At 44.1% G+C, this 17857-nt stretch overlaps 1 protein-coding gene across 2 annotated transcripts in view; it reads right to left on the bottom strand.

The window, feature by feature from the left end:
* The window catches only part of FANCC (FA complementation group C), a 306329-nt gene that overhangs the window by 29099 nt on the left and 259373 nt on the right, over positions 1 to 17857 (bottom strand). For both annotated transcript variants that reach the window (XM_040355483.1, XM_040355482.1), the window contains exons 11-12: positions 13681 to 13756; positions 4714 to 4789 (exon numbers count right to left, since the gene is read on the bottom strand). In XM_040355483.1, coding sequence (XP_040211417.1) covers positions 4714 to 4789; positions 13681 to 13756 — 152 coding nt within the window. The remainder of the gene's footprint in view (positions 1 to 4713; positions 4790 to 13680; positions 13757 to 17857) is intronic.

Here is a 17857-nt window from a genome sequence, read left to right as displayed (position 1 = left end):
AGAGCCTGGTCCGTGAGAAGATGGCCAAGATCAATGCCCATGCCAGGGGCACTGGAGGAGGCGCACCCTGCCCCATCAGGCTGAGTGAGGAGGAATGGGCAGTGGCCCGGTGTTTCCACCCACAGCAGGTGGTGGGCCTGCCTGGCTATCAATCTGATTCTCCTGTGAGGACAGGTAAGTTTTGGCTTTTTCTATCTGGTGATTAGCATGTGTGGGTGGGGGAAGGGAAGATGTGCCAAGTGTGTGGATCCTCCAACCTGTGATTGTTTTGTGTCCTCCACAGATGGCCAGGAGATTGCTGGGCCATCAGGCCAGGATGCACCATCCCCTGGACAAGAGGCTGCTGAGGAGTCTCAAGAAGGGCAGGAGTCCCCAGGGGAGGGGAGTGGCCACACCTCCCCTCATGAGGAGGTTGAGGGGGAGGAGGATCAGGGGGTGGAGGATGAAGATATGGAGATTGCCAGGCAAGTCCTTTTGGCCTCGGATTTGTTGACCCTTGAGGCTACCCCTGAGGCTGGCAGCAGTCAGGCCACCATCAGGGGTAGCCCCTCCCACTCCTCCCCCAACAGGCCTCAACCCACAAGGGTCTCTCTCTTCCCTCCTCCCAGGCCACAAGACACGGCTGCAAGCAGGATGGCGACCCATGAGACCAGGAGGGTGGCCGAGCGTCTGTCGGCCAGTCTGCAGGGGGACAATGCCCGGCAGACCCGCAATCAGGCTTAGATCAAGCAGACTCTGAGCCAGATGGAGGTCAGCCTGGGTTCAATGAAGGAGTCACTCACTGATGTGGCCACAAACTCCTTGGCGGTCATCACATGCTTGTGTGACCTGCAGACCGCCACAACAGGCGTGGCCCAGGAGGTGAGTGCCCTGACCCAGGCTGTCCAGGACAATACTCGGGCTGGCCAGGCCAATACGGCTGCCCTCACAATCTGTCTCACCAGGATAGCAGTGGCCTTGGAGGGCAGGCCAGCAAGAGGACAGTCACCAGGGGAGGCTCCTCCTTCCCCTGCTCACACCCCCCCAGGAGGATCCTCCTTCCCCTGCTCACACTCCCCCCCCAGGAGGATCCTCCTTCCCCTGCTCACACCCCCCCCCCAGGAGGCTCCTCTGGTTGGCCGTGCCCGTGGGCGGCCCAGGTGTAGCTTACGCCGCCGCCGTTAATTTTTGGGGGTACATTTGTTTTTTTATTTTTATTATTTTTTTTGGTATAATGTACTTATGATTTGTTTAATGTGTGTGAATGATGTGTGAATGTGGGGGTGGCATTCCTGATTAAATAAGGGTGTCACCCTCAGTTTTGGTGGAGTAGGGATCCCCCAGGACCAGGGAGAAGTGATCCCAGGTCCATGTGAATGGTGTATGAATGCAGCGTGACATAATTGGAGCCGTGGCATGGCGTTACTGCTCCCAAGTACCATTGGGGGGGTACTTGGATCTAATCCAATTAGATGTGCATGTGATGTGTCTGTGCTAGGGACCACAGTGGGTATGCATTCATGCATTCTCATTGTGACATAATTAATGTGTGTGTTTACTGTGCAAAGATGCATTCTGCGAGGCGTCTCCTGACTGCTGTTCCCTCAGAAGAGGGGGTACCCTCGGTTACTAAAGTCACTAGTCTAGCTATGCACATGGATGCCCCTGGCATGTTGGCATACAGATTGTTGTCCTGCAAGTGTGTGTGCTCAGCTCTTCCCTAATGGTGTTGCTTTAGCTGACATTTACACGGCAGGTGTAAAGTTAGGGCTGCTTTTATAAAGTGTAATTTTACACCATGAAACTAACAGAAGCGCACAGGGCGTAATCTATGCCGCACACACTTAATTTTGTGGATCGCCTTATCTCCCTCATTTGCATCTTTGCCTATCAAAACAGCGGTGTGTCTAGCGTATTTTGCGCTCGAAGAAGCGCCGGTGTAATTTTTTTTAGGTAGGACGGAAAAAAATGGATTTCAGGCGTAACTCGTTTTGAGGATCAGGCGCAAAATATGCGCGGCGCATCTTTCAATTACGCCGCACATCTCGAGTTAAGTCGGCGCAAGTGCTTTGTGAATCTGGCCCTTTGTCACCAGGCTGAACCTCCTCAGGTACAAACTCAGAGACAGGAGGAGAGGGTGAAGAAGTACTCCTTAAACAGAGTAGTAAACATGTACATACCAGACCATCTGAGACTGACACGCTCATTTCAACTGCACACTCGATTAGTACCATTGATGGGAAGCTTAGTAGGTTTTTATGCACAGATTACCACGTCACACTATTTTTTTATTACCTGCCAAAAATCCATAAGAACCATACTAATCCCCCAGGATGTCTTATTGTGTACTGACTCTGTATTCCAACTTCTTGCATGTCCATACCTTCATACCAAAACTGACTTTCTCAGCTCCCTTCAGAGATTGGGTAGGTCACCATGAGATTGCCACTTGTGCACTATGGACGTTAGCAGTTTCTATACCTTCAATCACGCACTCCGTTAGAAATTGGGAATTCTAATGTCCTGACAAGTATGGCACTACAACCAGACATGCTAGAATTTTAGATGGACATACTCCATATTGTAAAGAAAAAAAAGGGGGAGCTCAGTTTGCGTGAAATGGCACCACATTGAAATATGTGAATTAGAAAAGAAAACAATGGAAAATAGGACTTTAGGACCTTGGCACTTTATTTTTCCTCTCTTTTCTTACTCCATATTATACCCATTAAGAATTAATTTAGCTTTTTAGTAAGTTTTACCTACAGCTCTAAGGGATAGCAATGGGCTTGAACGTAGCATCAAGCATTGCAAACCTATACATTGTTTACACTCATCCAGTGTACTATGGCCACATTTTGTATGGTAGGTACATCAATCACATTGAATTCATTTAGCAGAGGCCACTGGATGACTAGATTGCATTTCATTCTTACCTAATTCGGTGTATACCCAATCTTTTTTTCTCACTTGATTTTAACTCTACCCAGATTAACTTTTTAGATGCTGACATACACCTTCACCAGGGAAATCTGTCAATTGACCTTTATCATAAACCTACAGATAGGACTAACCACCTATCTGCCACAAGTTTTAACCAGTTTCCCCTTAAAAAGGGTTTACCCTATAGCCAGTTCATTTGCACCAGACATATTACTGGTGCTATTGAACAACTGATGCCAGAACACAATAAATTATGCCTGCATTCCTAGCTAAGCATTACCCCCAGGGGTCACTCCCTGTGGCAGCTAATTGTGCCACAGTCTGCAACAGGCAATCTTTTCTTAACTTTAAGCACTGTCAGGTGCTTTCCAGTGATACCCAACAATCATAAACTTTCCAAGAACCTTCTCCCTTGACCTACAAATGCTTCAGGAACTTGTGGAACCAACTTGTTTCTGCGGATTTCACTTCTCAAAGATCCATACAAGGTAGTTGGCTTGCTACCATGCCCTAAGGCAGTGTTTCTCAATTCCAGTCCTCAGGCCCCCCCAACAGGTCAGGTTTTCAGGATTTCCATTATTTTGCACAGGTGATTTGATCAGTTTCACTGCCTTAGTAATCACCACAGCCTTTTCATCTGAGGGAAATCCTGAAAACCTGACCTGTTGGGGGGGCCTGAGGACTGAAATTGAGAAACACTGCCCTAAGGGGAGTTACTTGTGTATCAACTTTTTCTGTGGAGTTTCAAAATATCAGAAATATCATAAGCAAACACCTGTCAGTGTTATACAGTGATAGCATTATGATATCTTCATGCTCCTTGAACGTAAAATTTGGTAGATACTTACAGGTAAGTGTCTGTATATCATATAAGCATGCATGTTCTGCAATTATAAGCAAGTTTATGCAAATGTGATTCAAAGAACAATTATTCAGGGTTTGAAGTAGACCTAATGTAACTTCAAAAGTTATTTTCAATCTCTTAAATCTGCAGCATCTATTGATTCAACTATGAAAGTTCTTGATTTCCATTGTCACCAAAAGTGTCCATCACTGTCACTATCAGGCGTGGCTAAAAGAAGCCAAATGAGATTAAAAGCACCAAGATGCAAAAAAGAATAAAAAAAAGAATAAAAGATTGAAAACAGTATTTTGTTTAAAAAATATCAACACTGTTTAGGATACACAGTGCTTTAGCAAATGAAATGTCATTCAGTTAGGGTTAGATATTTTAAATCTTCAAACCCCTATTGATTCACTATGAACTATATGAAAATGAAGCCTCTTGGGTTCCTTTTTCTTAAGCCTCGTACACACGATAGATTAACCAGAGGACAACGGTCTGAAGGACCGTTGTAATAGGTTAACCGATGAAGCTGACTGATGGTCCGTCACACCTACACACCATAGGTTAAATAACCGATCGTGTCAGAACGCGGTGACGTAAAATAGAACGACGTGCTGAAAAAAATGAAGTTCAATGCTTCCAAGCATGCGTCGACTTGATTCTGAGCATGCGTGGGTTTTTAACTGATGGTCGTGCCTACTAACAATCGGTTTTGACCTATCGGTTACCAATCCATAGGTTAATTTTAAAGCAAATTGGCTTTTTTTAACCTATGGTTAAATAACCTATGGGGCCCACATATGATCGGTTTTGACCAATGAAAATGGTCCTTCAGACCGTTGTCCTCTGGTTAACCTATCGTGAGTACGAGGTTTAAGAGGTTTCAAGCAGATTGAGTTTTCACAATTTTTTTGTGCATAGGTTTTGGAACTAAATGTTATTACCTCTCTTCCTTGTCCATATTTCTTAGAATTTTAACAACGGTGCACAAGTGTTGAACACAAGCATCAGATGGTAATCCTGGAAAAAATAAGAGGAGATGCCAATAATACTTCATAAAATCAACCTAACTTTTCTTTACTGATAGCTTGTTGGACAAAAGCTAAAAATACAGCATCCATGTTAGGATGTACCTCAGACAAACACACTCTTCACTCTGTGCCAAACCTTTGTAATTCTTCCTACAAACTGCTTCTCCCAAGTTCTTCCTGCTCCTCCTGAAAACCACTACTAGTAGCTGTACTCAGTCTTGCTCTACATCTCAGTCAATTGACAGGTATCTTCATTCCATTCGGCTCCCTCACATATCTTTTTCATATATACTTCCAAGCTGTTCTCAGTTCTCTTTACACATACTTCTAATTTTTTATCTTTATTCCCTCTGCTCGCAGAACCTTAAAAGCTCTTTCTCACTCCTTATCCTAATGCATTCCTTTAACGTATCTTTAAAAATGTTTCTTATTAGTCCTCCTCACTCCTGTCAATCCAACTACAGGAGGCGTCTCAACAGAAATTCTGCTTAGAACTCCCTTGATGTTGCTCTCGAGTTGTAGCACCACTAAAAGTTTGTGATGTAGACAGGATAAGACAGTCATTCAATTTCTTGAAGGCAGCAAACAGGAATGACACTAGCAGTCCTTTCTCAAATGTGTTAATTGTTTTGACGATATAAAAGAACCATAACACCTAGGGCCATCTGATGTAATAATGGCATTTACTGTAACTCCTGATCATAGTCAGTGTCAGACTGCCACAAAAGTCAATAATCTCTGTAATGTTTGTAATATGCGTGTCAGTTTCTTTTTCGTTGCCTTTCACAGGGCAAATGTAACATACCCTAACTTTTGTTCAAAGAGAAAATAGTCTTAACATCATTTGAGCAGAAGAGCTAAAGAACATTCAACCAACAGAGAAAATAACTTAACACTACAATATAGGGTAAGAACATTTGATCAGAAGAGGAAATAATTTAAAGGAGACCTCTACTAAGTGTTTGGAGATTCAAACTGACAGGTTATGTCCTTGCTCTGCTAACTAATCCTACTATATAGATTTCTAATCCCTTCTTGACTGTTTTAAAAATTCGGTAAAGTTTTAAGGCTCACTATTAATGACTATACAAAAGACATTTTTAAATTCCCCAGGGTTTTGTTCCCGGCTACCATACGTAGGTGTTCACCTCACCACAGAATACAATGCACAGGTCACGTACGTAGCTCCACCCTTTTAAACATCTACATGGCCTATTAAACCAATGAAAGAAGCAACACATATCTTGGCTAGCTTATATTTTTAGTGCCGCTGTAAGCAAAAAAAAAAAAAATACAGAATATGTATATTGTGTTGCTGGTGCTCAGGAATGGGGTGCCAGCATGAAATACAGTATCACCATTTAGAAAAATCGCAGCTCTCCAAGTCCAGTCTGTATTGTTAACATTTGTGAGATGGGCTCAGTCTTACACCACTCCACAAGCCACGCCTTATGACATGTTTTTGGGCCCACCGGGGCTTAATCATGGATGTAAAGGGCAGAAGCATGACGGAAAAACGTATGCATCACTGGCAATGAAGATAAGGAGATACACATGTGTAAGTGATTGAGTGATGAAGTGAATGGATAAGATATGGGGAAACAGAGTCTAAAACTGAAAGAGAAACATAGGTCCAGATTCACAAAGGACTTAAGACGGCGTACGTGGAGATACGCCGTCATAAGTCCGAATGTGCGCCGTCGTATCTTCGCGACTGATTCATAGAATCAGATACGCCTCACTGTTGCCAAGATACGAGCGGCGTAATTCTCGTACGCCGTCGTATCTTGGAGTGCATATTTACGCTGGCCGCTAGGGGCGCTTCCATATATTTCTGCGTTGAATATGCAAATCAGCTAGATATGCCGATTCACGAACGTACTTGCGCCCGGCGTATTAAAATACACTGTTTACGTAAGGCGTACGACCGGCGTAACTTTACCCCTCATAAAGCAGGGGTAAGTCATGTTAAGGTATGGACGTCAGAACAGCGTCGTATTTTACGTTGTTTGCGTAAGTCGTACGTGAATGGGGATGGGCGTAGGTTACGTTCACGTTGACTAAGCATTGAGCCGGCGTAATTTACGGAGAAAATTTGACGTGACACTGAGCATGCGCGCGCATGCGCCATTCGTTAGGCGCGTCATTTACGTGGGGTCACGATTAATTTCCATACAACACGCCCCCTACCAGCCTACTTTGAATTACGCAGGCTTACCCCGGCTCATTTACGCTACGCCGCCGCAACTTACGGAGCAAGTGCTTTGTGAATACTGCACTTTCCTGTCTAAGTTGCAGCAGCGTAGCGTAAATAGGATACGCCATTGTATCTGAATCTGGCCCATAGTGTTCTCATCAAATGTATAACTCTTGAATAATCAGCTACTTTTACTTATTGGGTCCCCTAACCTGATTTCCTGTTCCTGTCAATCTTAATCCACCCCCACCCCTAAACTTCTATGACTCATGTGATGTCCTCCCTTCCCCCACTTTCAATATTCAATATTTTTCAAATTGTTTTTTAAGCTTGCAAACATTTTCCATTAAAAAATTAAGGAAGGAAAATATTAAACTAGATAATTTTTAACCTCTTCTCGCCGACCTGGAGCATATATGCAGCCTCTCGGCAGGTGGACTTTAACGCCGAGCAGCCGCATATGTGCATCCCTGGGTAAACACTTTCCTGTGCTGAGAGAGTGCTCCCAGCACAGTAGCAAGCAGGTACCAGAAAGCTACCGATCTATACTAGTGATCGGAAAATTTCTAATCATGTGACTTCCAATCACAGCTGTCACATGATCGGAATGCCCGCCCCAGGCATCCCAGCATTTAGATCCTGTTAAAGGGTCGAAATGCAGTGGCAGGAGGGGGTTAAGCAAAGATAAAACAGTTTGTACATAAAATCTGTTGGACTGTACTTTATTTTGCTGTACTATAAGCATACTAATAACAGGGCCTGGTAATTTGTGAAATCCATACCCACTGCTGAGATTATTGCAAATTTCATGACAATTGTAAATCCATTTTAACATCTCTGAAATTTCTTTCATCATTTCAATACATGTTGGTACTTGTAAGTATTGTGTTTTCTAGACATACAGCGGGTAAAATAAGTATTGAACATGTCAGCATTTTTCTAGGTAAATATATTTCTAAAGGTGCTATTGACATGAAATTTTCACCAAGTCAGTAACAACCCATGCACTCCATACACACAAAGAAACTAAAACAAATACATTCAGAAATGAAGCTATGTGTAATAAAATGGAATGATTCAGGGAAAAAGTATTGAACATTCTAACTGAAATGTATTTAATACTTCATACAAAATCCTTTGTTGCTAATGACAGCTTCAAGACGCCTCCTGTATGAAGAAAATAGGAAGGAAATTGCTTAGGTGTGATTTTGGCCCATTCTTTCACACAGTCTTCAAATTTTGAAGGTTCCGTGAGCCTCTTCTATGAACTCTGATCTTTAGTTCTTTCCATAGATGTTCTATTGGATTCAATTCAGATGACTGGCTGGGCCATTCTAGCAGCTTTGTTTACTTTCTTTAAAACCAATTGAAAGTTTCCTTTGTGTTTGGGATCATTGTCTTGCTGAAATGTCCACCCTCGTTTTATCTTCATCATCCTGGTAGATGACAGCAGATTTTTATCAAGAATAATTGGTACATTTTTTCATTCAACCTTCCTTCAGTGAGCAGATGAAAAAATAGATGGTTCAGTGACATGAAGTTTGCCAATACCGTATGCCAAAAAACAGCCCCACACCATGTTCCCACCTCTAAAACTTACTGTTGGTATGGTGTTTCCGGGGTGATGTGCATTGTCATTTGACCTCCAAACATGGTGTGTATTATGGCATCCAAGGAGTTAAATTTTGGTCTCATCTGACCAGACTATTGTCAGAAACCATGAATCAGACCGAGACAGAAGTACAGTTCTGAAATCACACTTGTTTATTAATAATAATACTAATAAAAAAGGTAAACAGAGTAAGCATAGTCAAACAAGCCAGAGTCCAGTAACCGGATCGGGTAGTCGGCCAAGCCAATGTCAGAGCCAGAGATAAACGTAGTAGTCCAACAAGCAGGATCAGGAGCCAGAAGGAATGCCATGCGAGCAAGTCCACAACAGGGATGTAGGAGAAAGTCTCTGTGATGTTGACAAAGACGATGGCAGAGATGAAGAGAGCTGGAAGGCTTAAGTAGGCAGGACTGATGAGCAGATCAACAGGTAAGTCACTGTGGAGAGAAAGGAGCTGGTAATTAGCCGACAGCTTAGCAGCCAGCTCAGAGAAGGAAGGGCTGAGCCCAGCCCTGACAACTATATTCTCCCACTATTTCACAGGCTTGTTTAAATGTTGTGCAGCAAACTTTAAACAAGCTTCAACATGCTTTTTCTTCAGCAATAGAGTCTTGCATGGTGAGCGTGAGCGTGCATACAGGCCATGGCGCTTTAGTGCATTACTTATTGTTTTCTTTAAAACAATTGTATCTGCAAATTACAGGTCTTTCTGAAGCTCTCCACAAGTGGTTTTTGGCTTTCGGACAACTCTTCTGATAATTATTTTCACTCCTCTGTCAGAAATCTTGCGAGGAGCACCTGGTCATGGCCAGTTTATGGTGAAATTATGTTCTTTCCACTTCCAGATTATGGCCACAACAGTACTCACTGGAACATTCAGAAGTTTAGAAATCCTTCTGTAACCAATGCCATCAGCCTACGGATAGACACTTGGCCATCCAACTCTTAGCAGGACGCTGCCTTAATCCCAGGCTGCGGTCCATGGTCAGGGAGAAGGGATAGGCTTTTTGTGTCCTGCCCCCCTCCCCTCCCTGCTTTCTATACTTCTGTTTACTTCTAGCTTGTTCCCCGCTCTTACTCAGATGTCCTAGTTTCTTCTTTTTGCTCCTGGGAACTGGATACCCCCAGCTTGTTGGTAAGTGCTTAGATGCGAGTTTCACAACTCGCATTCGGCGCTCTATAAGCATTTATTCCAATCCAATCCAATCAGTATGTTTTGCAACAATAAGGTTGTGAAGGTCTTGAGAGAGCTCTTTGCTTTTACCTATGCTTTCTAATTACTGATAGATTTCAGCTGGTGTCTTGGCTTTTAGTCCACGTTCACATTGGGCTGATTTGGATGTGACTTGACATATCAAATTGCATGCCAAATCGGAGCATATTACTGGCAATGCCATCGTCTGTGCCATTGCCAGCAATACCATTACCAATACCATTACCATTGGGCTGCAAAGTCGGTGTGATACATTGGCCTATATGTCTCAGTTTAATTCTCCCTGCTTGCCATTGTGATTACCATCCGGTTATTGAAGTGCTAATGTCCCCTCACTATTTCTAAAGGTTAATTGATCTATTGTGTTGTGTGAAGGAGATCTGTGTTTATGTGGCTTGTGTTAATTATTCTGATTGCTTCATTGTGGTAGTTATCTCTCTATATGCGGGGTCGAGTTGTCTAGTTGATGTATTCAGTACAACTAGTGCTCAGCTCCACTGATGTCATTATCTAAAGAAAATGTGTTTTCAGACTCGGCTCCGTCGTGTCTGCCTACTCATCTGTATGGAAGCCCCAGTGTGAGGGGGGCGGAGATTTGTCATTGTAACAGTTTTGGAAATTACATATAAGCTGTGTGTTATAACATTAAACTCTGTCTTGTTCTAGCAGTAAGCCTGGACTAATGTGTGGCTTAATGGGCGATCTCAGGAATATCCCTCCTAGTGGAATATTGGGGTGATGTTCTTATGGAAGAAGGGAATCTTTGACGGGGATATCATACCGATACCGTCACAGTCGGCGTCGCACAGATTCCCAAAAGTCATTTCTGCACTACTTTTGGTGACTTTGGGGGCGATTTCAATAGACATCTGTGCATGAACCTGCAGAGATGTTTGTCAAATCGCCCCTGAAGTCGGACTGAAATACTGTTTTGAAATTGTGCGAGTTCAGCTGAACTCAGTGTGAACAAGGGCTAAATGACTTTTTGCACCTTTCTTTCATCATGCGTTCAACACTTTTTCTCTTTGTTATTCCATTTTTTTTACACATAACCTAATTTCTGAACTTATTTGTTTTGTTTACATACCCTGACAGAAATCATGATTTCTTGGCCATTTTTCAGAGAATACAAATGATAACAAAAAATTGTTGGCAACATGAATGTAGTATGTTATCAAAATATACTGGAGGAACATTTGCATTCATCAGCCTGGAAGCTGCGTGTGGGACGTACTTGGACATTCCAACATGACAATGATCCAAAATACAAGGCCAAGTCAACCTGCCATAGGCTACAGCAGAATAAAGTGAAGATTCTGGAGTGGCCATCTCAGTCTCCTGACCTCAATATCATTGAACCACTCTGGGGAGGTCTTAAACGTGCAGTTCATGCAAGACATCCCAAGAATTTACAGGAACTGGAGGCTTTTTGCCAAGAGGAAAGGGCAGCTTTACCATCTGAGAAGATAAAGAGCCTCGTCCACAAATACCACAAAAGGCTTCAAGCTGTCATTGATGTTAGAGGGGGCAATACACGGTATTAAGAACTGGGGTATGTAAACTTTTGATCAGGGTCATTTGGGTAGTTTCTGTTGCCATTATGATTTAAAAAGAGTAAACACAGTTGATTGATAATAAATAGGGGTGCAACGGATCAAAAAACTTACGGTTCGGATCGTTTCTCGGATCAGAGTCACGGATCGGATCATTTTTCGGATCAGCAAAAAAAAAACTTTGTAACGTGGCTCAAGCACTTTCAGCATGTGTTTAAAGCCCTTGTTTTGCACAACCGAATATGGCCTCATGTCTGCACCTATAAACACACCGATGGCGTTTGTGATGGCTTTAGCCCGGTCTGATTGTGCAACAAGGGGCTGCTTAAATGCTGCGCTGATGAGCGGTTGTTGAGCAGCTTTTGTTTTCATTTTCACTCCTGTCAGTGAAACACCAGGGTGATGTCGCTTCATGCGTGGCCATGCTTGATGTGTTTCCACTGTCATATGGCTTTTTTGTGCCACAGTGCCTACACACCATCACGGTTTTATCCACTAACCTCTTTCCTTCATCATTATATTTGACAGGGAAGGCAAAATGCTCTCATACAGGGGATTTAAATGACGCAGGGCGTTCAATCTCCTCCATTCCTCCACTCGCCATAACCACGCTGTGTGTGGACTGAACATGCACACAACTTTTTTTTCCAGAAATCAATCCGCGGATCACACGTGTGTGGTTCGGATCAAGGATCGATGACAATCCGTTGCACCACTAATAAAAAATGGCTTCAGTCAAACACTAACCATGAGTGAAAGAAATGTTTTTGTGTTATCATTCATATTCTCTGAAAAATGGCCAAGAAATCATAAATTCTGCCAGGGTATGTAAACTTATGAGCACAACTGTATTTACCTTGGAAAATAGTGACATGTTCAATACTTATTTTACCCGCTGTACATGGATCTATTTCTGTAAATTTAATGTAGATTACTGCATCTACAAAGACAAAGAAACCGATGAACACATATCCAAACCAAGCTTGTGATGCACAAAATCACGGTAAATTCAAGTATGTCTAGAGCTCAAATTTTTGTTTTAATTTGAATAGAATATAGAATAGTTAAAAACAGACTTTTTTTTCCATTTGTGTTCTATTAAAAGATTTTATCTCACTTCCTGCCCTGTAGATGCAACAGGGGGTGAGATGAAATGGCCACAAATTGAGGGAAAGTCCCTCTTAGTTGTTCCTATCAAAAGATTTCCACTCTAGTTCTGTTGTGGTGACTCAAGATTTTGGATGTACCCTGGTTTTCAGCCCAAGTAACATTTGTCACCTTAACAGAAATAAAGAGTTCATTTACAAATATGGTGCACATACAACCTTAAAAACCTGAACGGCGTTATAAACCCACCCTACTCCATCTAATTAAAAGCCTGGACCTTACAAATACTTTGGATTTGAGTTTGCAACCTAAAGAATGTTATTTCCTTTCAAATGCATGTGACTAAACCATGGAACAAATTTTTTGCAAAAGCATTGGGAATGTTTTGTATTGGATTATATACATACATACTGTACTTTCAAAAGTTTGTGTGTATATTGTTACACAAACAGAACATACGAAAAGAAATGACAAAAAAATATCTAGAACAAATTATCTACCACAGACCCAGAAAAAATGATTCAGACCCACTGGTGTTAGTCCCACTAACAGTGCAAATACCTAAAGGTAAGGCAAAGAAAACTAAGAATACTGTACTCTTACCAGGGTTAGAGGGTCAGAGTTGTGCCCCACTAGACGAAACATTTTTGGAATAATAATTACTGATTTAAAATGTAGCTGGAATTGCTGTTTCAGAACTCTTAATGTGATAAAAAAAATGTGTGCAGTAAAGGAGTTTTTCTGTTTACCTTGATGTAGAGCAGAGAAAATATAAGTATGATACAGTTTGGAAATTCCCGGAGTGAAACACTGTCAACTGGAATATTGGAAGGGGAATGCTGAGGGCGAGAGAGATTTATTTTCTTGCCTGACCTCAGATCCTATAACATGTTGAAATGAGATGTGAGCACATTCAGCTGTATACTGATGCACAAGCATCTGATATCCTTGAGAATCAGAGCATTACATGCAAAGCTTGTTAACATGACAATGCAACACATGATATTTGAGATGAGAAATGGTTTCTGCAGGGAGAAGCAAAAATCTGTTCCCTTTTGCACAATGGAGCCAATAAACACGTTAGATGCACAGAAGGTTCCTAAAACCAAGATTAAATGAAAATAATATAACAATATTTCATATCCAACTTCTGAGAACTATACTATGCCATTTGAAGCAGCCTATTTAAAACCCATACCTTCATACTTTCTCAGTAATGCCAACACCAGCGCAGGACTTTCAATGGGGAAATAAGCCCTTAGTGGAAGCTTCGGCTAGAATAGAAAGATTTATTATTACACTTATAATTGGTAAATTACTAGGACAGGTGATCTTTACATGCAAGTTTATATGCAAGTTTACTTGCTGTTTCAGAGATTCTCAAGCATCACCAACAGACACACACACACACACACACACACATACAATTTTACTCCTTCCCATTACACGGAACTCTAGGCAAATATAAAAAAAAAGGGATTTTTAATAACAGCTTACCTGAAAAATCCTTTTCTTGTAGTACATCACGGGACACAGAGCAGCATAGCCATTACATATGGGTTATATAGTGTACCTTCAGGTGATGGACACTGGCACTCTCCAACAGGAAGTTCCCTCCCTATATAACCCCCACCCATAGTGGGAGTACCTCAGTTTTGTAGCAAGCAATATGCATCCCAAAATTCCCCATAAGAGGGGTGGGAGCTCTGTGTCCCGTGATGTACTACAAGAAAAGGATTTTTTAGGTAAGCAGTTATTAAAAATCCCTTTTTCTTTATCGTACATCACGGGACACAGAGCAGCATAGCCATTACATATGGGATGTCCCCAAGCAATGCTCCATGAGGGGAGGGAGACAACCAGAAAAAACCAAACAGGAGGTGCCACCGGACAGGAGGAGGTTAAATTGCGGCCTGGAGGACCGCCTGCCCAAAAGCTGAATCAGCGTTCCTCCTAACGTCCATTTGATAAAACTTTGCAAATGTGTGGACAAACGACCAGGTCGCTGCCCTGCAGACCTGAGCCATAGGGACCTGGTGATACGCTGCCCAAGAGGCACTCACAGCTCTAGTGGAATGAGCCTTAACCGATAAGGGTGGACTTTTCCCCTTCAGGCCATAGGCCTGTATAATTATCTGCCTAATCCACTTAGAAATAGTGGCTTTAGACGCTGCCTGGCCCTTCTTGGGCCCTTCTGGCAGAATGAATAAGACGTCAGTCTTACGAATCTGGGCTGTAGCTTCCAAGTAAATCTTTACAGCTCTAACTACATCCAAGGAATGTAGTAACCTCTCTTCCTTAGAAGAAGGCTTTGGAAAAAATGATGGAAGAATCACATCTTGATTAAGGTGAAAATTAGACACCACCTTAGGCAGGAAGGACGGAAGCGGCCGCAAAACGACCCTGTCCTTATGCAGTAATAAATAAGGTGCCTTACATGACAAGGCTGCCAACTCCGACACTCTTCTGGCGGATGCCATGGCCACCAGAAACACTAGTTTCCTAGTCAAAAGGACCAAAGGGATCGCAGACAAGGGCTCAAAAGGCTGCCTTTGCAAGGCCGATAGAACCAAATTTAGATCCCAAGGATACAGGGGAGCTTTAATCGGAGGATTCACCCGAATGACACCTTGTAAAAAGGATTTCATTAAAGAATGGGCAGCCAAAAGTCTCTGGAAGAAGACCGACAAGGCAGACACCTGCCCCTTGATTGTGCTGACCGCCAAACCTTTTTCCACTCCCAATTGTAAGAACTCCAGGATTCTCCCAATGGTATATTTGCGGGGATCCCATTTCCTGGTCTCACACCAGGTAATATAGGCCTTCCACACCCTATAGTATATTAACCTGGAAACTGGTTTCCTTGCGCTTATAAGGGTGGAAATGACCTGCCCTGAAAGGCCTCTGTTTCTGAGAATCAGGGACTCAGCCGCCAGGCCGTTAAATTTAGGGCCTGTAAGGCAGGATGGTAGAATGGCCCTTGTGAGAGGAGGTCCGGACGTAGAGGGAGGACCCAAGGCTCCTCTACCGTCATCCTTTTTATCAAGGAGTACCAAGGTCTTCGGGGCCACGCTGGGGCCACTAGAATCGCTGGCTTGCGTTCCCTTTGAATTCTGTGAAGAAGGCAGGGTAGCATCCGTATTGGAGGGAAGGCATAGATTAGCGCAAACTGATGCCAAGGGCACACCAAGGCATCCGTCCCGCAGGCCAATGGATCCCTCGTTCGAGAGACAAACTTTGCTACTTTGGCATTGAATCTGGACGCCATAACGTCCACCTCCGGAGTACCCCACTTCCGGCAAATGTCCTGGAACACTTCGGGGTGGAGGGACCACTCCCCTGGGGACATCTGTTGGCGGCTGAGGAAGTCCGCCTGCCAATTGTCCACCCCGGGGATAAAGATAGCTGAGATGCAGGGGACATGGGCTTCTGCCCATGAAAAGATCCGATCTACCTCCCTCTGGGCTGCCTGACTCCTGGTGCCGCCCTGGTGGTTTATATAAGCCACGGCAGTGGCATTGTCGGATTGTACCCTTACTGGGGAGCCCTGCAGAATCTCCGTCCAGCCCAAAAGAGCCAACCGAGCTGCTCGGATCTCTAAGACATTTATGGGTAGGGCTGATTCTGCCCTTGACCATTTCCCCTGTAGGGTTAAATCGTCTAGGACTGCACCCCAGCCCGATAGGCTGGCATCCGTGGTTACTATCCTCCAAGAGGGGGGACTGAACGATCTTCCTTTCAGAAGATTTTTTGTGACTAGCCACCAACACAGACTCTGCCTTACCGCATAGGGAAGGGAAATGGGAAGATCCAAGGCCTGGAGTCTTTTGTCCCAGGCCGTGAGAATTGCTCTCTGTAGCCTTCGAGAATGGATCTGGGCATAGGGCACTGCCTCGAAGGTGGCCACTAGCTTTCCCAACAGGCGCATGCAGAGGCGTATAGATGGCCTTGTGCTGCTTAAGACTACCTGGATTAATTCCCTTATCGAGTCTACTTTGGACTGGGGCAGGAAGATCCGTTGTTGTCTTGTATCTAAAATTAGACCTAGATACTCCAACCTTCTTGTGGGCTGTAAGGCCGATTTGTCCCGGTTTAGAACCCAACCCAGGGACTCTAGGCAGTTTACTACTAGCAACACTGCCTGATTTAAGCCGGCCGCTGAGTGGTCGACTACCAGAAGATCGTCTAAGTAGGCCATGACCAGAATGCCCTGTTCCCTTAGGATGGCCAACACAGGGGCCAGGATTTTCGTAAAAACCCGAGGGGCCGTGGCTAGTCCGAACGGAAGGGCCACGAACTGATAATGCCGATAGTTTAGGGCAAAACGCAGAAACCTGTAATGGCCTGGGAAAATCGGAACGTGCAGGTACGCGTCCTTTATATCGATGGAGGCCAAGAACTCCCTTCCTTGAAGGGCGGCCACCACCGAGCGAAAGGACCGGACTCTTAAAAAGCGGTTTAATGACTTTAGGTCCAGTATAGGCCTGACGTCGCCGTTTGGCTTTGGGACAATGAAGAGGTTTGAGTAAAACCCTTGTCCTTGCTTCCCTGCTGGTACTTCCATAATCACTCCTTGAGATAGGAGTCGCTTTAGGGCGGACAGAAGTGATGCCTGCTTTTGAGGGTCGCCTGGAAGTCTTGACGCTTGAAAGTGAGGAGGGGGGAACTCCCGAAACTCCAGCTTGTACCCCTGAGTCACTGAGGACAGAACCCATTGGTCGGTAACTTTGGCCCCCCACAACTCCGAGAAGAACCGGAGTCTTCCCCCCACCCGAGAGAGTGGGGGCGCCCCTTCACAAGGCTGCCTTAGGGGCAGCCTTAACCGGCTTACGGTTCCATGGTCTCTTGTTCCCTGCAGCTTGCCCCTGTGGCCTATTTGCAGCTGCGCGTCCAGGAGGCCGTCGATACTGCCTAGAGAATGAGGGCCCTGGGACTGGAGAGGTTGGACGCTTAAAAGAGGGACCCCGGAACCTTTTCTTAACCGGTAAGAGGGTGCTCTTACCACTAGAGATCTTTTGTATATATTTGTCAAGATCTTCTCCAAACAATCTTTCTCCCTGAAAGGAGAATCCAGTAAGGAGTTTCTTGCAGGGGGTTTCTGCAGACCAGTTTTTCAACCAAAGCAATCTCCTCATATGAACCAAAAATAGGGATAAGCGAGAAGCTTGTTGGATCGAATCCTTGATTGCGTCTACCGCGAAACATAAGGCCCTAGGTAGGTCAGCCAGATCCTGAGCCTGTTGGGCTGGGAGGTCCTTTAGGGCCTGCTTTGCTTGGTCTTTTAAAGCCTGGCAGACGCCAATGGCGGCTACAGCCGGCTGGACCACTGCCCCCGCTGTGGCAAAGGATGCCTTCAATAAGGTCTCAAGCCTTTT

The sequence above is a fragment of the Rana temporaria genome, chromosome 1, assembly GCF_905171775.1.
Source record: "Rana temporaria chromosome 1, aRanTem1.1, whole genome shotgun sequence".
Classification (NCBI taxonomy): domain Eukaryota; kingdom Metazoa; phylum Chordata; class Amphibia; order Anura; family Ranidae; genus Rana; species Rana temporaria.
Note: the sequence above shows the minus strand (reverse complement) of the source record. Positions and strands in the feature narration are given on the sequence as shown.